At 52.2% G+C, this 22,424-nt stretch overlaps 2 protein-coding genes and 1 non-coding gene across 4 annotated transcripts in view; 2 read left to right on the top strand and 1 right to left on the bottom strand.

Moving 5' to 3' along the window:
* The first annotated feature begins 328 nt into the window (after window positions 1-328).
* PRRT4 (proline rich transmembrane protein 4) lies at window positions 329-11,589 on the top strand. Of its 2 annotated transcripts, XM_030826596.1 has the most exons (6): window positions 329-698; window positions 1,914-2,637; window positions 2,724-2,828; window positions 3,178-3,297; window positions 9,232-9,461; window positions 10,496-11,589. In XM_030826596.1, the coding sequence occupies exons 2-6, from the start codon at window positions 1,986-1,988 to the stop codon at window positions 10,676-10,678; spliced, it is 1,290 nt and encodes a 429-aa protein (XP_030682456.1). In that variant the 5' UTR covers window positions 329-698; window positions 1,914-1,985; the 3' UTR covers window positions 10,679-11,589. The 2 variants fall into 2 exon arrangements, with proteins under 2 accessions (XP_030682456.1, XP_030682455.1); XM_030826595.1 differs by having other exon boundaries at window positions 9,232-11,589.
* Window positions 11,590-18,067: 6,478 nt separating this feature from the next.
* Window positions 18,068-18,129, bottom strand: LOC115838111. The gene has a single exon (XR_004033157.1). It is a non-coding gene; the product is annotated as a U7 small nuclear RNA (small nuclear RNA).
* Window positions 18,130-18,301: 172 nt separating this feature from the next.
* RBM28 (RNA binding motif protein 28) overlaps window positions 18,302-22,424 on the top strand; it is a 30,666-nt gene continuing 26,543 nt past the window's right edge. Inside the window, exon 1 of the mRNA XM_003261292.4 lies at window positions 18,302-18,535. Within this exon, the coding sequence (XP_003261340.2) occupies window positions 18,418-18,535 (118 nt within the window). The 5' untranslated portion in view covers window positions 18,302-18,417. The remainder of the gene's footprint in view (window positions 18,536-22,424) is intronic.

Genomic DNA, 22,424 nt, shown 5'->3' with positions numbered 1-22,424 from the left:
GCGCGCGCCCTACGACCTGCGAGTGTGTTTCTTGGGCAAGGCGCGCATGTGGATGTGTGTGCTGGGCCGCCCTGGGAGTGTGTGATTGCCTTCCCCAGGCTCACAGCGAGGCGCCCGCCGCGGCTGATTGACAGCGCTGGGTGAATGAGCGCGCGTGGAGGCGACCGGCACCGAGGTGGCCGCCGCTCCGCGCTGCTGTGAGCGCCTGCCTGCCTGCCCGGGTGTGGGGGGACCGCGGGCGGCGGGCTGGGTGGGAGGAGGAGGAGGAGTAGGAGGAGAGAGGGCGCGGGAGCGAGGGCGGGCGGGCGGGAGGGCCGTCAGAGCCGGCTGCCGCGGAGCCCCGGCGCTGGCGGCTTCGCCGGGGAGCGAGGCTCGGAGCCAGGAGGCGGCGCCGCGGGGAGGGAGCGCGGAGTGCGGAGCGCGGGACCGGGCAGTCCGCCTGGTGAGAGCGCTGCGGGCCGCGGGCCGGGCCGGGGGCGGATCAGGGGCAGCGGGGCGGCGAGACTGCGGTCTCTGGACTAGGCGAGGGGGCGCCGGAGACTGGGGGTCCGGATCTTCAGTCGGGGCGCTGGGCACAACAGAGAGAAGCGGTGAGACACCACGGAGCGTTGCCCAGCTGGGCGCCAGGGCCGCCACGACCGCCCCTTTTCCGAGACTCGGCGAGGAGACCTGCCTGCGGGAGAGACCCCGGGGAGCAGGTCGGCCGATCCGGGCTGGGGGTGTGTGTGCGTGTGCGCGCGCGTGTGTGCCTGTGTGCCTGCGAGGGATGGTGGGCGTGTACGAGTGTGGGGGGATGGCGGTGTGTGGCATGTGTCTGTGTGTGTGAATGTGTGTAGGGGGTGTGCATCTCTCTGTACAGTACATGCTGTGTGTGTGTGTGTGTGTGTGTGTGTGTGTGTGTGTGTGTGACAGGGGAGGCCGGGGGGCTCACAGAGCTTGGGTCTGAACCCATGCAGGGAGGAGAGGGGTTCGGCAGGACGGAGTGTGTGTGTGTGCGCGCGCGCGTGCAGGGGCAGGGGTGTGTGAAGGGTGAGTGTGTCAAGGGCGCTAGGTGTGGCTATGTGTGTGATGTAAGGGTGCTGGGTGCACGTGTGTCCCTGGCTCACCCTCCCTTCCCCCACCAGATGTGTGCGCATGGAGGAGAGAGTTCTGGGGAGGGGGTAGGAGTCCGCCGCAGCTGCCTGCGGTTCGCTTAGCTTGCCTGCCTGGCGTTCTCCTCCAGGAAGCCGGAGATCGCCAAGCTGCCCCTCCCCCGAATACTTCAAGGGTCCTAGGGAAGGGAACAGGCCCAGCCCCAGGAAAGGGGAGGGGCGGGAGGGAAGGTGCTTCTGCCAGATTGGGAATCTTGCTTCTCTGGCCAGAGCCTGGGCGGACTTCTGACTGGGCCAGATCACTCAGCGCTGGCTTCACCCCTCCCGAGGCCCTGTGCCCCCTGGAGTCTGAGAGTGAGAGCTCCAGCACTTCTGGCTGGGGCGGGAGGTGGGGGTTGGAATAGGTCAAGACATGGAAGGGCTTGCTTGTTCACAGTTATATGCCCAGAAGGGTGCTTGGCCAACCGTAAGCCTCCGTAAATACTTGAGGCTCAGCAGAGGGAAGGAAGAAAGGAATCCACCTCTGGAAGCCCATGTCCATCCCTTTTGCTACTAGTTAAGGATGAGGGCCCCTGGTTGCAGTCAGACCCCAGTTTCTGCATGGGCAGAGGGGGAAGGAGGAACCCCCAGGCAGGGATTTGTACTGGGGCCTGAAGGTACAGAAGGGCCCGGCAAGAAGAGCCAGAGCCATGGGCAGGACACTGCATCCTGCCCACACTACCTGCTCCTCTGAGATCAGAAGCCTCTCTCCGGGGCATCCAATCGTGGGAAAGGGAAGAGGGTGGCCACAGCTAGGGCTCACAGGGCCTCTCCTCTCTCCAGGACCTTCCTGCTCAAAAGGTGCTGAATAACTGAGTCCCTGCCCACCAAGGCCACCTGAAGCCAGGTGGGGCCATGGCCAGGCATGGCTGTCTAGCGCTGGGACTGTTCTGCTGCGTCCTCTTTGCTGCTACTGTGGGCCCGCAACCCACCTCCTCTGTCCCAGGTGCTCCTGTCACCACTTTGACGCCCCCACCTCAAAGTGAGGCCTCTATGCTGTCTCTCAACCTGGGACTTAACTTCAAATTCCATCTTCGGGGACCTGCTGGTGTCTGGGGGAGCCCAGTCACAGAGACCCAGCCACTCTCTCTTGGGCCAGGCCAGGAGCCAGGGGAAGAGGTGGCCAGTGGGCTGAGGACAGACCCCCTTTGGGAACTGCTGGTGGGCTCCTCAGGGAACTCTCTCACTGAGTGGGACTCCACCGAAGGCGGCTCAAAGACCCGGGCCTCCTCCCTGCTTCCGGAGTCCACATCCCGGCGCTCTGGGCCCAGCGACAGGCCCACTGCCCCCTATCAGCCCAGGAGGAGCACTGTGACCTGGGACACTGCTCTGATGGTGACAGCACTTCCATCCAATGCTCCCAGGCCCCATCAGAGCGAGCTGGAGCTGAAGTTTGACATGGCACTGAGAGCAGGTGCAGCCCCCACGCTTGGGCATCGAACGCTGCCCCTGTTGCCCAGCCTGCGGGCCAGCCTGGCGGAGATTGCCGGGCGCCTGGGACCCTTTGGTGAGTAACCACCCCATCCCAAGGAAAGCCCCTGCTGGGCACCCCTGGCAGGTAGGAGGCAGCTTCAGCCTGGGCTTCTTTTGCAGGATTCTTTGGCACTACTCTGTCCCCACTCCAGAACTTCTCTGGCCTGAGCACCCCAGGTGAAACTACATCCACAAGCTCTGCCTCTGGAGTTTCAGGTTCTCTGGGTGAGTTTATTTCATTGCAATAAACTATTGTGGAACACCTCTACGTGCCAAGTGCTATGCTAGGAGCCTAACAAGTACCTTTCTTTTTTTACTTTCTTGCATTGCTTCTTCCAGGCCCTAGGATATGGGCTACTACTTCCACGGAAGGAGTATTCTCTTTGCCATACTGAATCTGGTTTGCTCTTTGTAGCTTAGCTCATGGTGTACATGAGCTTAGCAAGTGGCTACAATTCCTGGGACAGTGACTTCCTTAGGACAAACTCTGGGGAAGGACATAATTTTCTCCAAACTCCCAGAGGCAAGGCTGGTTGGTGGGGTGGCACTTGAGCCCCATGTGCTCCCTTTGCAGGGTTCCTTGGTACCACTCTGTCCCCGCCCCCATACTCCCTGGAGAGGAAGCTCTCCAGCCCAAGTCCTCTGGACCCAGCTGCTTCCCTAAGTTTTGCCTCGATTGCAACAACATCATTAGGTAAGTATCCAATTCATTTGAACTTGACAATTATTTATTGAGCACTTACTACATGCTAGTCACTCATCAGTGTTCTGGGACCCTTTTATTTTGTTGTCATCATAATCATAATCATCATTCTCTTCATCATCACCATGGAGATATATATGAATGGTCTGAGAACAAGTATTTCTGGAGAAAGTCCCACACAGAGTTAAGTAATGGTCCCCTGAGAGTTTTGCACTGAGAGGCAGAGCAGGATGTAGACAGATGTTTCAGGGACAAACAGACACAGGAACTTCTTTATGATTTCCACAGCCCTGGCACTAACCCCACCCTCCACTCCAGTCTGCCTGACCTGACTCCCCACCAACCTTGGGGCTCTTTCCTTTGCCATCTGATCTGACATGACATGCTGTCAGATATGGGCAGAGCTGGGTCTCTCATTGGGAAGACACTGAGGAGGAGACCTTGAGCAGGCAGATGCCACCTTCGTTCAAGGGAGCCTTTCAGAACATGCACACGGACAAGCTGGTGGTACAGAGGAAAGACCACAGGCTCAGGAATCTTGAGACCTGGCTTTGAATCACAATTTATTTACTCACTAGCTAGTGACTTTGGGCACGTTATTTAACCTCTCTGAACCTAAATTTTCTCATAGACCCAGGGTTTAATAATAGAACTTGCTAGTTATTGCAAAGCTCTTAGCATGATGCTGGGCACAAAGTAGAGGCTCATTAAATAGTAGCTATTAACCTTGCTTCTGTCCCCCACTGCATCCCAAATCCACTTCCAGACCCTACCTCTCAGAAACCTCAGCCTTGGCCTCAGGCAGTGGTGGGACAACACAAACTACACAGCAGAGGGCACAGCTGCTGGAGGAGAGGTTCTGGTGGATGAGGCAGGGAGTCATGGAGAGGGACTGAGGGGCTTTCAGGCCCAGCTTTGCTCTGCAAAAGGTTTACCGTGGCTGTGAAACTTCTCAGTCACCTCACACTAGGCTCAGCAGTGGAAACCACTGGTCTCCCCAGCTTCTTCCAGCTCCTCACTTAACCCATGACCTGGTTCTCTGGCTCACTCCAGCCACAGTCACTGCACTCCCTTGGATGGTGGGTGAGGGGCCTGCTATGCCCCTGTCCAGCCCAGCGTGCAGCAGGGGCAGGATGTGATTGGGGGTGGGGGGCAGGTTCTGTGCCTCAGGGGAAGGATGCTGGCTGGCAGTCTGTCAGCCTTGGTGACAGCGCTGGCCAGGCAGGTTTAATGAGTCTGGACAGTATCAGAGGCAGTGCAGCCCGGCAGGCTGGCGGCCCCACCTCATTCCCCCTCCTCCCTGGTAGCTGCAGGAACCCAGCCTCTGATACTGCCCCTCTGAATAAACTCAGGAGAGCTATAGGCCTCCTGGAGAGAACGCCAGTGGGCCTTGCTCTTGCCAGCAGTGTGTGTGTGTGTGTGTGTGTGTGTGTGTGTAGTTGTATCAAGCAGTTACCATACAAAGGGAGTCTCTCTGTGTTGCCTCTAGAATCTTTCTAACCTAAATGCAACTAACCTTTGACTCCTAGGCCCTCCTTGCATTAGGTCCCCTTCACCTCAGACAGAGCCTGTATTCAGTCCATACATACCAGAACAGTTATCAAGTTAATCAGTGTGCGGCTTTCATACCAGTTAATCAGTGCCCATCTCACTTAGTCCACAGAGGGTTCCCCTCCACTCCCTGACCACTCTGGCTGGTGTCAGTTCTGATTGGCTGGCACCTGTGCCAACTCAGTTGCTAAATATTTTGAGTGTCACCCCTACAAAGTGTAACCACCCTCCATGAAGCTGGAGGTGGGGGTGGGGAGAGGGATGGGGCCAGGCCACTGAATGGGCTGTAGCTTCCAGCATCCAGAGTGGAGACATGATTCCCAGCCCTTTGATCTGGGCAGCTGGTGGATAATCAGGCCTGACTTTTCCATGAATCAAACTGTTCTCTCCCACAACCCCTCCCCAGCCAGCGCCTGCCTCACCAGTTATTCACATTGATATCTCCTCTCCTCCTTGTCACTGAGGTCAAGAGGGCCCACAGGGCCAGAATGGGACCTCCCAGTAAAGGAGGATTGCTCTGGAGAGGGATCCTGGGAAGGGAGAAACAGAGATGACTATCTTCTGGACTCTTTTGGGGAAAACTGAAGGCTCTTTCTGGAGAAGCCTCCAATGGGGAGATGGGAGATGAGGTCAAGTGGACCCTACAAAGGCAGAAGCCAGGTTTTTTTTCCACCCGTCCCCATTCACACTTGGACCAGTGTGGGGCATGCAGAGTACGGGATCAGTTTTTCTAATTCAGAACTCCTTTTATGACACTTGAGCCATCCGTGTACTTTGCCTATTATCTGGTTTTTATTCCCTTTCTGGATTTATTTTATTTATTATTATTATTTTTTGAGATAGAGTCTTGCTCTGTTGCCCAGGCTGGAGTGCAGTGGTGTGATCTCGGCTTACTGCATCCTCTGGGTTCAAGCGATTCTCCTACCTCAGGCTCCTGAGTATCTGGGACTACAGGTGCCTGCCACCATGCCCGGCTGATTTTTGTGTTTTTAGTAGACACGGGGTTTCACCATGTTGGCCAGGCTGATCCGGAACTCCTGATCTTGTGATCTGCCTGCCTCGGCCTCCCAAAGTGCTGGGATTACAGGCGTGAGCCACCAGCCCAGCCTGGATTCTTATGAATGTTGAAATTTGCTGTAGTTGCCATAGAGCTTAGGTATAGAGATGAGAGATAAGGTTTCCTGTGGCCCATGGGTGAGAAGTAAAGATGGAAGAGGGTGAATTGGAGCCAACCTCCGACAGCTGCACTTATCTGTACAGTGATCAAAGAGGGTGTGGTAAGGGGGTGACAGGCTGGGGCAGACTGTGGGCTCCGAGGTCATGTCTTCCTGCCCCTCTGCAGAGGCCACAGAGGCCAAAGAGAGATGGAGCAAACCCAATCACTTTGCAGAGGAAGTGGGTTGGGCAAGGGCATCTGAAGGGACCAAAGAATGAGGGGTGAGGTGGTGTGTGCATTTGATCTTGCCATTGCCAGACCTATGCCACCTGATCGGCAAGCTCTCCATTCCCAGCTAAGTAGTTTCTCGTTTAATTGATGGCTGGTGTCTTTATTAGTGTTAAGGGGTGGGTAGGCCATCAGAAAAGTATTATTTGGCCGGGCGTGGTGTAATCCCAGCACTTTGGGAGGCCAAGGCAGATGGATCACAAGGTCAGGAGTTTGAGACCAGCCTGGCCAATAGGGTGAAATTCCGTCTCTACTAAAAATATAAAAATTAGCCAGGCATGGTGGCACACACCTGTAATCCCAGCTACTTGGGAGGCTGAGGCAGGAGAATCGCTTGAACCTGGGAGGTGGAGGTTGCAGTGCACTGAGATCATGCCACTGTACTCCAGCCTGGGTGATGAAGTGAGACTCCGTCTCAAAAGCAAACAAACAAACAAAAACCCAAAGGTATTAGTTAAACAGAGTTCATAAAGTGAGACAATGTGTTGATGTTCACTATCTGACTAATTGATGTCTTTCTAAGCAAGTTTAGGACTGTGAAAGGCTTTGAAAACAGACCGCAGCCTTTCGTTAGCTGAATCAAGAACCTGTTTGAGACCAGAGGTAGTCACACTGACACACGCACAAACAGATGATTGATCAATGATGAACATTAGCTGATGATCATGATAACGACACAATCTTGATTGAAGGATCATTATGCACCAGGTTCTCCAGAGTTTTACACACGTTGTCTCATTTTTCTCACAGCAGTCCTATGCAGTAGGTACTCTTACTCATTTCAGATTTGAGGATGTGATGCAATGGGAACCAGGGTGCATGCTGCCACTTGCAGTTGGTGGTGAGCTGTGTATATTTAATGTTTTGGCTGCTTCCTTTCTGCCCTTCCCAGTTGTCCAATTCCATCTTCCCTTTCCTTCTCTCAGAGCCACCTCCCAGCTCCCTCACGCCTTCCTTTTCCTTGTTCTCAGAACTCTGTTTTTTGTTTATTTTTTATGTATTTATTATTTTTAAGAACTGGTGTGTGTGTGTGTGTTTTTGAGCCAGAGTCTCGCTGTCACCCAGGCTGGAGTACAGAGGCGCGATCTCTGCTCACTGCAACCTCCACCTCCCCAGTTCAAGCGATTCTCCTGCCTCAGCCTCCAGAGTAGCTGGGATTACAGGCGTGTGCCACCATGCCTGGCTAATTTTTGTATTTTTAGTAGAGATGGGGTTTTGCCGTGTTGGCCAGGCTGGTCTCAAACTCCTGACCTCAGGTGATCTGCCTGCCACAGCTTCCCAAAGTGCTGGGATTACAGGCATGAGCCACCGCGCCCGGCCTAGAACTGTTATGTTTTGAGTGTCCCCTGCATGAGCTGGCCCTGCCTGTGGCTGGGGGTGCTGCTGGGGTCTTCCTGTGTTGTCCAGCTAGGGCATGGCCAAGGCAGGGCCAGGCAGTTGGGTGATTGTCAGGCACCCTCCCCTCACATTCCACATCTGTCTTTTGTCCACCTACCCATCCCTGCCAGGCTGTCCACATCCCTCACCACCACCCTTTCTTCTTCCACCCTTGCCTGTGGCTGCGGTCCTGCTGAATCTATAGGTGAAGGCAGATAGAGGTTCAGCTTCTGGCATCTTCCCTTGCTACCCGGCCCTGGGGAGAATCCTTGAGTCTACCTCTACCTAACTCCTCTCTTGCTCCAGAAGAGTAGAATTAAGGATCTTACTCCTCACCCTCTCTTAGTTGACTTCCCTTTCTCCAAGGGATATAGGAAGGTGTTGGAGCACAGGATGGGGCTAGGGACCCAAGATAGCAAACCCCAGAGCAACTGAGGGGCTCACTTACTTAGATGGCATTTCATCCCACTATGATGTCCCCAAGAGTTTCTCCCTGGGAGTTCCTAAGGGCACCTTTTGAGACCTGGGGGAGTCCATCTCAATGTCACCTTCTGTACAGTGTGGGGAGAAGCATGGAGGCATCTATATTAAGACAGTTAGACCAATGGCTTTGTGGATGAGGCAGGATAGGGGTCACTGCCATGGATAGGCTAAGGGTTGGGGTGTAGCAGGTAGGAAGGCCAATGAATAAGGAGAAATGATGTCTTCCTCAGAGTGCTGAGACAGCATTGTCTTACCTCTCCCCTGATGTATGTGTGTGTGTGTGTGCGTGTGTGTGTATGCACACGTGTGGGCTTTTCCTTGAGATGGAGACAAGGTGGGGGAGTAGTTGAAAAAGGGCAGAGGAAGCTCCTCCTAGCACTAAGTTGGGGGTTGGGAGTCAGGGGTGCAGAACAAGAGATAAGCACACTAATGTTAGAAAGAGGCTTTGGAGTCACAGAAAGGGGCTCAGACTGATGTTCAGACCTGGGTTCTAGGTGCAGCTCTGCCCATTTGTGACCTTGGGCAGGTCACTTTGCCTCTCAGAAGAGCTTCAGTATCTGCATCCAGCAAGTACAGGGATTCATTTAGTCATTAATATCTGCTAAATTCCAACTGTGTGACAGAAACTAATTTAAGTATGGAGATTCAGATGTGAGCAAAGAAACAAAAATCCCTGTTCTCATAAAGCTTCCTTTCTGGTGGGGGGATTGAACTGGAGGGGGCGTCTAAGGCTCCTTCCACTTGTAAAGTTCTGTGACTTCAAAGAGAAACTCTTTAGTAGAATCACAAACGAGCCAAGCAGGGAGCTGGGAGGGGGGGGCCGAGGCAGAGTGGGAGAAGTAGGAGAAGGAAGAGGGGAAGGATGACAGCTGAAACTCCAGCGAAGACATTGAATAGGGGAGCGGGGGAGGGAAAGGTGAGAGGCCAAGAGGTGGGGTGAGTCTCATATGTAAGACAAGTGTGTCCTGGATACGTTAGGGGACTCTGACTGGCATTCAGGCTACTGCTTGTGGGGTGGGTAGGGGGGGAGGGCTGCATCATTGCCTCAGCCAAACGTTCTTTGCCCACAGACCCCACAGTCCCCACCTCTGGCCCAGATGACCTCTCTCCTCCCGCCAGCCTCGGGAACCCTTCGGGGCAGCCAGAGTGTGGGCCAGGGTTCTGCAGCGTGGGAGAATTGCCTGAACGCGAGGGGCAGCCTCCCGAGGCGCCGAGGCCCCTCTTTTTCCTGACCCTGGAGGCCGACTGGGCAGAGGCCAGGGCTCGCTGGGGGCTGGCCTGGGAGGCCCACGTGTACGGGGTAGGCGCGCTGTTCGGCCTGGTTGCCCTGCTGGCGCTGCTGGCTCTGGCCCTCTTGCCCTGGCGCTGCCCGCCCGGCGCCCCCTGCCTGGCGCTGCTGGACCTGCTGCTGCTGTCGGCCGGGACCACGCGGGCCTTCCCGCTCTTCTACGACGCCTATGGGCACAGGGATCGACTGCCCGCGCTCGCCTGGCTGCTGCTGCAGGACCTTCCGCTGCCCTGCCTGGCTGCGGGCCTGGGGCTGGCCTGCCTGCTGCTGGCCCGACCGCGCCCGCCGCGGTGCCCCGCCGGCCTGGCTGCGCTGCTGCTCCTGGGGCTGGGGCTGGCGGCCGCCGCCGCCCTCGGGAGCGCTGCGCATCGCCCGCTGCGGCCCCTGCGGCTCGCCTTGCGCGGGCTGCACGCCTTCCTCGCCGCTTTCCTTTCGGGGCTGCTGCTGGCGCTCTCCTGCTGGGGCGGGCGGCGGCGGCGGGCCGGGGCGCCCCTGGGGGGGTCGGGCTTCAAGGGCGCCACACCCCTGCCACAGGCGCGCAGCCCCTTCGCCCCGCGCGAGTCCTGGCGGCGCGCGGCGCGCACCGCCCCGGTGGCGGGCACCTTCGGGCTGCTGAGCGGAGCCCTGCAGGGCTATGAGGTGCTGCACGCCCTGGGCTACGGCGGCCAACCCGGCCTGGAAGGGCCCTGGCCCTGGTGGGCCTTCCAGCTAGGCCTGCGCCTGGGCGAGGTGGGCGTCGCGCTCCCGTTGGCGCTGCTGGGCCTCTACCCGGCGCTCTGCAGTCCTCGCGTGCCGCCGCGCTGCTGGGCCAAGCTCTTCCGCTTGTCCCCGGGCCACGCGGCTCCGCTGCTGCCGGGAGGCTGGGTCACTGGGCCCCCGGACAAGGAACCCCTGGGGAGCGCCATCGCTCGCGGCGACGCGGAGCTGCTGCAGCTGTGCGCGCTGGCAGGGCCAGGCCCAGACCTCCTACTCCAGGGCAGAGGTTGCCGGGGCTTCGAAGGCGCGGCGGCCAACCCGGCCCCGTCCCCGGCTTCCTCTCCCTGCAGCGATTACACCGTGGACTTCTGCCCGCCCTCCCCAATCAACCTGCGACGCAGCATCGAGGAGGCCCTCTGCAGCGAGGCCCTGCTCGCGCCTGGCCTCTTCCAGGGCCCTGCCGTCGAGGACGCTCTGCCTGGGCTCGGCCTCTACCGCACCGCCTCGCTGGGGACCGGGGGCAGGCCCAGTGAGAGATCAGGGGAGGCCCCTGGCCCCCCTGCGCCCCCGGAGCTCCCCTCCCCTGGGGCTTGGCCCGCAGGCAGCAGCGTCTCATCTGGCTCGTTCTGCGGACTGTCGCGGGACAGCTCGTCCATGCTGCTGTGTTCCAGCCCCGACAGGCCCCCGCGCTGCCCTCTGGTCTGCGTCCTCAGTCCCCCGCGGCCCTCAGGAAGCAGCCCCAGCCTCCCCGCCTCAGGATCCTACCAGGCCCTTTCCCCATCCTCTCGCGACTCCCCGGAGCCTGCTTCTGAGCTGCAGGCCGAGGAGGCCCTGCTGCAGGAGCAGTTCCTGGATGCCTGCCGACAGATCGACGAGCTGAGCGTGGGCAGCGACACCATAGACCTGTGAAGAGGTGTTCACCTTGCTACCCTGCGATATGCCCCTTTCTGGCGCCTGCCCTGCCCGAGACCTGCACACTGTAACCCTTCCCCAATCCTGCCTGGCTCAGATACCTCTCCAGATTCCTTCCCCATCCAGGGGTCCCTGGGTGGGTGGGTCAGCAGCCAGGCTCTATTGATTGGGAATCAGTGCCACCTTCTCTGGAGCCCTGGGTGCTGATGCCCTCAGCTGCAAATCTAGGCTGGCAGGGGTCCCATTTTCCTTGGCATTCACCAGCAGTAAAGCTCCAAGGTGCTCCACTCCTGACCACCACTCCCCACTCTGGTGCTGAGTGAGAGGGGCTGTCCTCAGAGGACCCTGGGACCTGCCTCAGGCCCCCTACCCACCTCTGCCATGCCTAGGAATCCTACCCCTGTGTGAGTGGGACTCCCTAACCTCCATGTGACACCCACGGGGTCCATGACCCATCTAGGAGACTTGATAGCAGTTGGGTGGGAGGGGAATGCTCTTAAAGTTAATTTATCAATAAAATATTTTCAGAGGAGCAAGGTCTGACTTTTTTGGGAAAACTCGATTGAGCAACAGCACTAGTGATTCCATCACTAGTGGAAGAGAAGCAGCTCTTGGGTGGGGTGGGTCCATTCCAGACCCCAGGGACCTTCATACAAGACCAACGAGTCTTGTCCTGTTTCTGGGATGAGTGGGGTTACTGGGAGCAGCCCCTCGAAGACTCTTCTGAATCGTTGGGAAGTGGCTTTTCGCAGAGATGGGACATCGCCCTGGGAGGTGAGGCAGAAACTCTACTGTCATTGGTGGAAATGCCCGCATTCTTAGGAGTCGGCTTCAGGTCCTGGTAGACAATTGGCTGGGGACTAGTTAGGAGTCAAGTCCTTCATGGAAATATTGAGACGCATGTAAAAGGTCCTGGTCACCTTGAGCTGGGATCCCCAGCAACCTCCCTGCCATGTTCCCACAGTTTGGGATCCACAAAGAGGAAACTACCTTTCTACCTGTTCACCCACCAACAGGGGCCCTTTAACCCCCTCCCCCTTCTCCTGAAGAACTCTCATCTCTAATAGGTGCAGATCCTCCCTGGAGAAAGCCTGTCCAGCCCAGCCAGCTCCTATAGCAAAATTCACAGTGAGAGACCCACAAACACATCCAACCACCAGGCACTCTGTAATCCCTCCCTTGCCTGGAGCATTTGGCTCTGCCGTCTGTGGTGTGTGTTTGTCATTTGGCTAAAATGCAGTGGTTCCGAGTAGCACAAAAACAGGGTTGTGGATTAGGTTTGAAAACAAAAATCTGACAGTGTTTTGGCAGCTGTCCTGCATATCACAGGGAGACCTGCAGGAGCATACATACTAGGCTCAAAGTGGAAACACAGGAACCTCGTGATTTTTTCTTCCAACTTTGCCCGTCAGCTGCTGGGGACTGGAAGGGAGGCTTGGGAGCCAAGAGGGAAGTAGGCAGGGAAGCCAGGAGAGGGTAGAGCCCTCAGCCAGACCAGGTCCAATGCAGGAGTGGAAGAATTCAAGCACTACTCTTCTTGCAGATGAACATCTGTCGTGGCTGAGAGAAGCGTCCAGGGCCTGGGACAGCAGATGGAGGAGGGGAATCAGTTGTGTTTGGAGGAGAGGGAGAATCACAGTGGGGAAGAGAAATGGGAGGGAGGTGGTGCCGGTACGGTGGAAGGATGGGACTAGAATGGTTTTGATTGTGTCTCCTCCATCACCTGGCTCAGCTTGGCTCAGAAATTCTTGCTGCATCCTCACTCTGGGCTGAGGCCCAGAGAACTGCCAACCTCCTAATTAGAGACATTTCTCACTGGTGTCGTAGTGGCTGCAGTGGGCCCAGCATCAGAGTTGCTTTGTGTCATGCAAGGAGTGTTGCTGCTCTGAGAAACGGCTCCCTTTCTTTCCCACTCACTCTTCCATCTGCCTCTCATCTGCCTCTGCTCACACTGAGCTCCTCAATGCCATCTCTTCCTCACACTGGTCCTTGCCAGCTCCTCTCTCTCTCGCTCACTCTCCGCATCAAGGGTCCTTGGGTTCATGCACACACTTCCCAAAAGAGCAGTCCAAGCCCTGAATACCCCAGCCAGTCTCTCTGTTGGCCTGTCTGTTGGTCTGTCTCACACACACACACACACACACACACACACACACACGTGCACATACACTCCTTTTCTGTGTGGCAGCTCTAAATGGAGTTGGGGGGAGGCAGGAGGGCGTTGAGGGAATACAGCTCGGTGTTCACCAGCTCCAACACTTCTTTGATTTTCCTCAGCAAGGATAACCTCAGCCCTTTTACTTCATAGAGGCCAAGATTTTGTTTAGAGGACCCTTTCATTTTGTCTCATGCCTCATCCCTTACCCAGAGTGGGTTTCCCAGGAAGAATCCAGGTAGATCCTAATGCCTAAACCCTTCAGTTCCAAGTCTTGGTATTGTAGGGACTGAAAGACAAACTCACATTCATTCATTTATTCATTCATTCAATCTCTTAAAGAATATTTACTGAATGCCTATGATGTACTAGGTGCTGGGAATAGAGAGGTGAGCGAGGTAGACACCAGCCATGAATTTATGAAATTGAAAGCCTGTTGGGGGAAGGCAGGTGTTAAACAACTAATGACATAAATAATCACAATAGCACAAGTAATTAATTATAGCTGTGACAAGTGCTAAGGCCAAGAACTATTCTGTATTATAAGAAGGTTTAGCTTGCCAGGGGGAGTGGAGCTAGAGGGATGGGATCTGGAAGAGGCTGGCTGAGAACAGCCCAGGCCTCTCTTACTTCCTTTCCTGGCTCCTGCACAGTGATGGATGAGGAGGAGGCCAGCAGTTTATTTCCCCTGGAAGCCACATTGCTGGTGTGATGCAGGGTAGCACAGCGCCTGCTATTTAATAAAGAATGCTGCATGTGTCTTGGGTAGATGGATGAGCAAGTATTCCTGAGGAAAGAACCATTGCCTGCCCTGACAGAAATGGATTGGAGGGGATGGGGCTGAGAGACAGATCGGGGAACCAGGTCTGAACCATGGGGAGGGTAGAAAGGGTCAGCTGCACTGCTGTCCTCCCAGAAGGGCACAGAACCCTGCACTGTGGGTGGCTGCTGCCCCCTGATGGGCAGTTAGATTTGTCCTAAATTAAGGAAGATTTGGATCAGAGCTATTTAAAACTTAGCATTTGTGGAGGGTCTCACAAAGGAATACTGGAACAATCTTCTCAGGATTGTCTTCCTTGTACAGACTGCAGCCAGGACTAGGAAGGCTTCCCCTTAGCTGGGGTTCTGAAGCTCACAATTTAATCTTTGGGGGTGGAATTTTAATTCCTAAGGTGATAGGAGTGGGCAGGAGGGAAGGAGAAGGAAGAGGGAGGACGTGGAGTCCCAAACCAACTTTGTTACATGACCCATCCCATTGCCTTTGTCTATTTGTTTCTCTTTATCCTGGATAGGATTAACATAGTAGCCTTAAAAATCTGTTTTGTATTTCAAAGCTTCCTTTCCTGAGTAATTTTTTTAAATTTATTTTTAAATTTTTATTGTTGTTGTTTTGAGATGGGGTCTCGCTCTGTCACCCAGGCTGCAGTGCAGTGGCGCGATATCTCACTGCAACCTCCGCCTCCCCAGGTCAAGCGATTCTCCCACCTCAGCCTCAGAGTAGCTGGGACCACAGGCGCATGCCACCACACCCAGCTAATATTTTGTATTTTCAGTAGAGACGGAATTTCATCATGTTTCCGAGGCTGGTCTCGAACTCCTGACCTCAGGTGATCGGCCCGCCTTGGCCTCCCAAAGTGCTGGGATTACAGGCATGAGCCACCACACCAGGCCTACAAGGCATTTTGTTTGTTTGTTTGTTTGACTTTCTGGAGGGCCAAAGAATGATAACATCTGCTTATTGTGAGAGTGTTTTGAGAAAGTTAGTCAAACCTTTAGCAGAAAAATGCTTAGGGGAAACCTTCAACAGAGAGGGCTCTTCTCCATCACAGTGCTCTTGCTCACTCCTCTCATGAAACAAAGGCAATTTTTCAAGAGTGTGAATGGGAAACCATTAGGCATCCACCTTAAGGTCCTATTTTGGCTTCTTCTGACTTGGTTTTGTTTCCTAATCTTTTTTTTTTTTTTTTTTTTTTTTTTTTTTTTTTAGACGGAGTCTGGCTCTGTCGCCCAGGCTGGAGTGCAGTGGTGCAATCTCGGCTCACTGCAAGCTCCACCTCCCGGGTTCACGCCATTCTCCTGCCTCAGCCTCCCGAGTAGCTAGGACTACAGGTGCACGCCACCACGCCCGGCTAATTTTTTGTATTTTTAGTAGAGACGGGGTTTCACTGTGTTAGCCAGGATGGTCTCGATCTCCTGACCTCGTGATCCGCCCGCCTCAGCCTCCCAAAGTGCTGGGATTACAGGCGTGAGCCACCGCGCCCGGCCTGTTTCCTAATCTTAAAAAATCTTTAAAAGGCTCACATTTTTCTTCAATTTTATATATATATATATATATATATATATATAGAGAGAGAGAGAGAGAGAGAGAGAGACTGCATTGACATGCTTAAGTTCCAAAGACCTTAAGTTCTTTAGAGATGGACTAAGTGGCTGGTATCATTGCTTACAAATGTGTTTTGAACTTGATGGAGCTAATGTTGAAAAATAAGGTTTAGGCTGGGTGTGGTGGCTCATGCCTGTAATCCCAGCACTTTGGGAGGCCAATGAGGGCTGATCACCTGAGGTCAGGAGTTCAAGACCAGCCTGGCCAACTTGGTGAAACCCTGTCTCTACTGAAAATACAAAAATTAGCCGGGCATGGTGGCGGGTGCCTGTAATCTCAGCTACTCAGGAGCCTGAGGCAGGAGAATCGCTTGAACCTAGGAGGTGGAGGTTGCAGTAAACTGAGATCGCACCACTGCATTCCAGCCTGGGTGACAGAGCGAGACTCTGTCTCAAAAAAAAAAAAAGAAAAATAAACTTATATTTTATTTTCAGACGTCTCGAACTCCTGAGCTCCAGTGATCTACCCATCTTGATCTGCCAAAGTGAGTTATATTTTTTGGAGATGGAGTCTTCCTTTGTTGCCCAGGCTGAAGTGCAGTGGCACAATCTCGGCTCACTGCAAGCTCTGCTTCCCGGGTTCAAGCGATTCTCCTGCCTCAGCCTCCTGAGTAGCTGGGATTACAGGCATGTGCCACCATGCCCGGCTACTTTTTGTATTTTTAGTAGAGACGGGGTTTCACCGTGTTGGCCAGGCTGGTCTCGAACCCTTGATCTGGTGATCCACCCACCTCGGCCTCCCAAAGTGCTGGGATTACAGGCGTGAGCCACCGCGCCTGGCCGTGAGTTGTATTTTTTAAAAATAACTGTGAAGTTTTATTTTAAGCATAGATTACTTACTTCCAACTAGAGCTCCATAAATCTGATGTTTAGTGTCCCCCTAATCTCCACTCCCATCACTATCAACCAGTCATCTAGCCATCCAAAATGTACTGAAAGTGAATGGGGCTTGAGGAGATCATGAAACTTAATTTTCACTGTAGTGCCTTATAAAAGGTACTAAAACTATAAAGTTTTTGAGTTTTCTATCTGCCATGTTACGATCATTTAAAAGTAATGATTTGGCTGGGCTCAGTGGCTCACGCCTATAATCCCAACACTTTGGGAGGCTTCGGTGGGAGGATTGGTTTATCCCGGAGTTCAAGACTTGCCTGGGCAACACAGGGAGAACTGTCTGTACAAAAAAAATAAATAAATTAGCCAGGCATGGTGGTACACACTTGTGATCCTAGCTTCTCAGGAGGCTGAGGTGGCAGTATTGCTTGAGCCCAGGAGATCAAGGCTGCAGTGAGCCATGATGGTGCCACTGCACCCCAAGTTGGGTGACAGAGCAAGAGTCTGCTAAAAAAAAAAATTACTTAAAAAATGGCCTTGGGTACTTTTTCTTGAGCTAGTTGTTCTGCAAGGTGTAGCTCTCTTGCACACCTATTCAGGTCCTGAGCCCAGTGGCATGGCAAACACTCCCTGTGTTCCAGAACCAGGAGCGCCCAGATCTCCTAGCCAATTAAGATCTCTCAGCTTTGGGTCTGTCTGATGAGCTGACTTGAGGCAAAGATTTTCTGTTTCTAGAAGGACCTGGGTTCTAGGTCTCTGTGTATAAGTTGGATGTTATGTTTGCTTTGAGTGTGTTTGATGTGGTCCTGCAGAGTGTGTGCTGTGATTTATTTGTAAGAATTTTTGGACTAATAGTCTTTCCAGCCAGGTGTGGTGGTTCACACCTATAATCCTAGCATTTTAGGAGGCTAAGGGGGGCGGGTTACTTGGGCGCAGGAGTTTGAGACCAGCCTGGGCAACATGGTGAAACCCTGTCTCTACAAAAAATACAAAAATTAGCCGGGTGTGGTGGTGCACCTGTAGTTCCAGCTACTCAGGAGGCTGAGGCAGGAGGACTGCTTGAACCTGGGAGGTCGAGGCTGCAGTAAGCCGAGATCGTGCCAGTGCACTCCGGCCTGGTCGACAAAGTGAGGCCCTATCCAAAAAAAAAAAAAAAAAAAAATCTGTTTCCACCACTAGACTGTAATATCTATGAGGGCAGGGACCCTGTCTTTTCTTTGCTCACCAGTTTTATCCCTAATGCTTGGCTCATAGTTGGAGCTCAGTATATATTTATTGAAAGAATAATTGTGTACAATCTGTGTCTACGTGTATTTTAGTAGCTACAATTTGTGAGGCTGAGGTGACAGACAGCTGATGTTCTCCGAAAATGAGAATCGTCCGAATGATGTATATTATATATCTATGTCTACATCTTAGTGTTCCGGTTGTGTTTTATGCATGTAATCTGGGAATTTGTGGAGGCACTTCAGAAAATATCAAACACCCACTGTATATCAGATCCTGAGTTACGCCCGGGGCAAAAACGACTTCTTCTGCCTGTCCTGCTAACTTTGGGGAGGATCTGGAGGTGAGATTTTTTAAACATGGTAGAAATGATTTATTTTTATTTTTTATATTAAGAAAAAAATTACTTTTTGGAGGCCTTCCGGCAAAAACCAGAAAGCCTGCTAGGCAAATTCTAAAAAAGCTGTAACACTAAGGTAGAAATTATTGATGCCAAGTTTACACAAAAGTGGCGAGGGCGATGCTAGGACAGGGGGCGGAGCCCCGCTCCAGAAGCTACGCCCCGGGGCGCCATTATTTTTTCATTCCGGAACGTTTTATCCCACCTCCCGACCACGTTTTCCTCCGGTCTCTTTTGAGCAACGAACACTTCCGGAATCTCTCGGCGTGTGAGCTTGGTTGTCCTACCAAAGCCAGCCTCTCGGCTCGCGTGCGCCGGCCTAGTTTGCTCGCGTCCTCACCCGCTTTGGGTTTCCCGGCCTCATGGCCGGCCTGACCTTATTTGTGGGCCGCCTCCCGCCCTCGGCCCGCAGTGAGCAGCTGGAGGAACTGTTCAGTCAGGTGGGGCCGGTGAAGCAGTGCTTCGTGGTGACTGAAAAAGGTAGGGGGCGGGGCGGTCGAGGATAGGGCTGGGGTTTCCTGCGAGCGAGGGCACCTTCCCAAACTTCAGGGAGCCATATCATTCTTTACCCGCCCCGAAGAGAAGGGACAGGGAACTGAGTTTCTTTTACAAACTGATTCTGCTTTAGTGCGTTCATAGGGGTCAGTTTATGAAGGGCAAGGCATTCCCTTATGTTTCTATAGCGCTTTCTGTTGATTATGCGCGCTAAAAATGAAAATAGTTAACTAGAGCATCAGTAACGCTTACTGAGAGTCACGTGATTGGCAGGTACAGTGATCAGTTTGATACAGGTTATCTCATTTAATTTTCTCAGCAATCTTACGGGATGGAGAGTCTTAATCTCATTTTACAGACAGGAATCCGAGATTTAGGGGAATTTAGTAACTTTAGTTTAAGTTTGTACAGCTGTTAAGTAGTGGACCCCCAATTTGATCCTCAGACCTGGACATCTTAGCCAGGATGCTATCCACTTGTTCATTCATTTATTCAGCAAATACTTAATACCTACTGTGTGCCAGGAAGTGTTGTAGGTCCTGGGGATGCAGCAGTGCACAACACCAAACCAAAAAAGTCTTTGATTTTATGTCTTCAAGGTGGGGAAGACAGCCATTAAACAAGCCAACTGTGAAAATGATGTCAAATGCTAAGGAGAAAAATAAGCCAGGGAAAGGGATTAGGAAGTCTATGTGCATGTGTGTAGTGGGAAGAGGGAGTGAAGAGTGGCAATATAGATAGGGTGGCCAGAGAAGGACGGACTGAGGTGAGAGAGTGAACACATGCCTCTCCGGAGGAAGAACAATTCAGGAAGAGAAAACAGCAAGCTCAAAGGTACTGAAACAGAGGTGTTTTTGGTATATTGGAGGAGTAGTAAGGAGGACAGGGTGACTGGATTGAAGTGAGTGAAGGGAAGAGAATTAGGAGACGAGATCTAGAGTAGCAGATCATGTAAGATTTTTTTTTTTTTTTTAAAGACTGCGTCTTGCTCTGTCGCCCAGGCTGGAGTGCAGTGCCACGATCTCTGCTTACTGCAACCTCTGCTTCCTGGTTCAAGCCATTCTCCTGCCTCAGCCTCCCAAGTAGCTGGGATTACAGGCGAGTGGCACTACACCCGGCTAATTTTTGTATTTTTAGTAGAGACGGGGTTTCACTATGTTGGCTAGGCTGGTCTCGAACTCCAGACCTCAGGTGATCCGCCTGCCTCGTGTAGGATGTTATAGACCATTGCAAGGACTCTGGCTTTTACTCAGAGATAGGAAGCCACTGATTTTAAGCAGAGAGCAGTAAGTGTGATCTGGCATTCGTTTTGAAAGATTCTCTGGCTGGTGTGTTGCGAATAGACTGTTGGAGAATAGGACAAAAGCTTATATACTTAAAATAGAGAGAGACCGAAAGTGCTGTACAGTAATGTTTATTAAAGTGCAGATTATTACCTATTAGTGAATCTTGAGTGGGTCATGACTAGAGTTTGTTTTGTTTTAGAAACAGGGTCTTGCTCTGTCAAGCAAGGTTGGAGTGCAGTGGTGCGATCACAGCTCAGTGTAACCTTAAACTCCTGGGCTCAAGCAATCCTCCTACTTCAGCCTCCCAAGTAGCTAGGACTACAGACGTGCTTCACCATGCCTGGCCAATTTTTGAATATTTTTGTAGAGACAGGGTCTCACTATGTTGCCCAGGCTGGTTTCAAATGATCCTCCCACCATGGCCTCCCAAAGCACTGGGATTACAGGCGTGTGCCACCACACCTGGCCTAGAGTTCTTAAAAAATTAAATAGTATAGGAGTACATCCATAGATGGTAAAGGATAAGTATTTGTAAAACTTTTATTTAAGTTTTAAATAAATAATATACGTATGTACTGGGTTTCAGTGTAAGTTGCATTCCATACTGTGAGTACTACACAGTGCCAGGTGGTTGTATTCCAGGGAAGAACAGGCCATTGAATGGGAGTTCTCCTTTGAGTCCTCAGAATATAGGCTACATGCAACCTTACCTTAAACCTTGTGTACTTGGTCTAAATCCTTAAAAATCTCTTACTTCCTTTTAAAAAACTATGCACTTTCCTATCCAGACAGCTGAGATGTACTGGAAAGAGTGCTGCACTTAATGAAACAGGAGGGAGGGTATGTGGATTGAAGTCTTCCTCAATAGCAGTGCATGTCACTTCACCTCTTTAAGATGGGAATAATTTCACAGGGTTGTCAGGGACTCTAAATGTACGTGAGCATGCTTTATGCAGACATGTAAAATGCGTGGTATTTATGTCCTTTCATTTGGGTGTCAAACTCCTTTACATTTCAGCTGCTTTACTTTTGGTTGTACTGATCAGGAAGGCTGTGAATTTTCTTGTTCTCATTTTCTGAAAGGTGAGTGGGCAGCTTTTTTTTTTTTTTTGAGACAGAGTCTCGCTCTGTCGCCCAGGCTGGAGTGCAGTGGCACAATCTCGGCTCACTGCAAGCTCTGCCTCCCGGGTTCACGCCATTCTCCTGCCTCAGCCTCTCCGAGTAGCTGGGACTACAGATGCCCGCCACCATGCCCGGCTGATTTTTTTGTATTTTTAGTAGAGACGGGGTTTCACCGTGGTCTCGATCTCCTGACCTCGTGATCCGCCTGCCTCGGCCTCCCAAAGTGCTGGGATTACAAGCGTGAGCCACTGCGCCCGGCCGAGTGGGCAGCTTTTATGATAAGGAGTTCAAGAGAAGAGAAAAACTGATGTTATGTTGCTTTAACCAGTTTATGTAGATCAGTGTCCTGTGTCAAAGGGCTTAAACCCTGAAGGAGATTCAAATGCAGTGGAAAGAGAAGCAGAGCATATGAACTATGTGTGCTTTTCAGGTAAAGGCAGACTTCTTGATCTGTCCTTTTCCTTTTTGATGCAATAAATTATTTAAAATTTTACTATACAAAATGTTAAACCAAAAAGGGCAAAGGTGGGTTACAGTTGATATTTGTAGTTTTCATTTGCTTGGTCCTAATATTATTATTTGTGGAGTCCTATGGAAGAACATGGTAAGGAGGAGTTAATTCAGATACTAACACCCCGTGTGACATTAACCAATTCACTTACTTTCTTCCATCTCAAATTACTTACTTGGAAAGAAGGGGTGATAATATTTGCTTTAGCTGTTTTGAGGTGTTCTAAAGATAAAATGAGACAGGAATTCACAGCTGCTTTGGAAAGGTTTAATTTGATATCGACAGCTAAGGCGTTGGTAATAGTGGTCATAACATCTGCAGTCTCTCTGAGCAGTATTTATTGTTTGAGGTTCTTTTGTCAGGGCCTCAGGCATTTATTGCTGATCTATTTTGAGGAGTGACTGCATTATTGTGTTCTGATTTTTGAAGCTACCATACTGTCTTAATCCATTTTCTGTTGCTTGTAAGAGAATACTTGAAACTAGGTACTTTGTAAAGAAAAATTTATTTCTTAAGTTCTGGAGGCTGAGAAGTCCAAAGTTCAGTGGCTGTATCTGGTGAGAGCCTTCTTGTTGGTGGGGACTCTGCAAAATCCCCAGACAGTGCAGGGTGTCATGGCGAGGGAGCTGAGCATGCTAATGTGCTTACTCAGGTCTCTCTTCCTCTTCTTATAAAGCCCGCAGCTCCACTGTCATGATAGCCCATTAATCCATTAACCCATTAATCCATAAATTGATTAATCCATTCCTGAAGACAGAGTCCTCTGATCCAGTCACCTCTTAAAGACTCCACCTTTCAATACTGCTACATTGGGGATTAAGTTTCCAACACATGAAATTTGGGGGACACATTCAAACCATAGCATATACTTACCTTTCCTGCCTTTGGTGATGTTTTGTTCTTTTTGATGTTGAGTTCTTTGAGGGCCTCATATGTCATGGATTCACTGTATTCT

Source organism: Nomascus leucogenys, chromosome 13 (genome assembly GCF_006542625.1).
Source record: "Nomascus leucogenys isolate Asia chromosome 13, Asia_NLE_v1, whole genome shotgun sequence".
Lineage (NCBI taxonomy): Eukaryota > Metazoa > Chordata > Mammalia > Primates > Hylobatidae > Nomascus > Nomascus leucogenys.
This window is presented reverse-complemented; position numbering and strand designations above follow the sequence as displayed.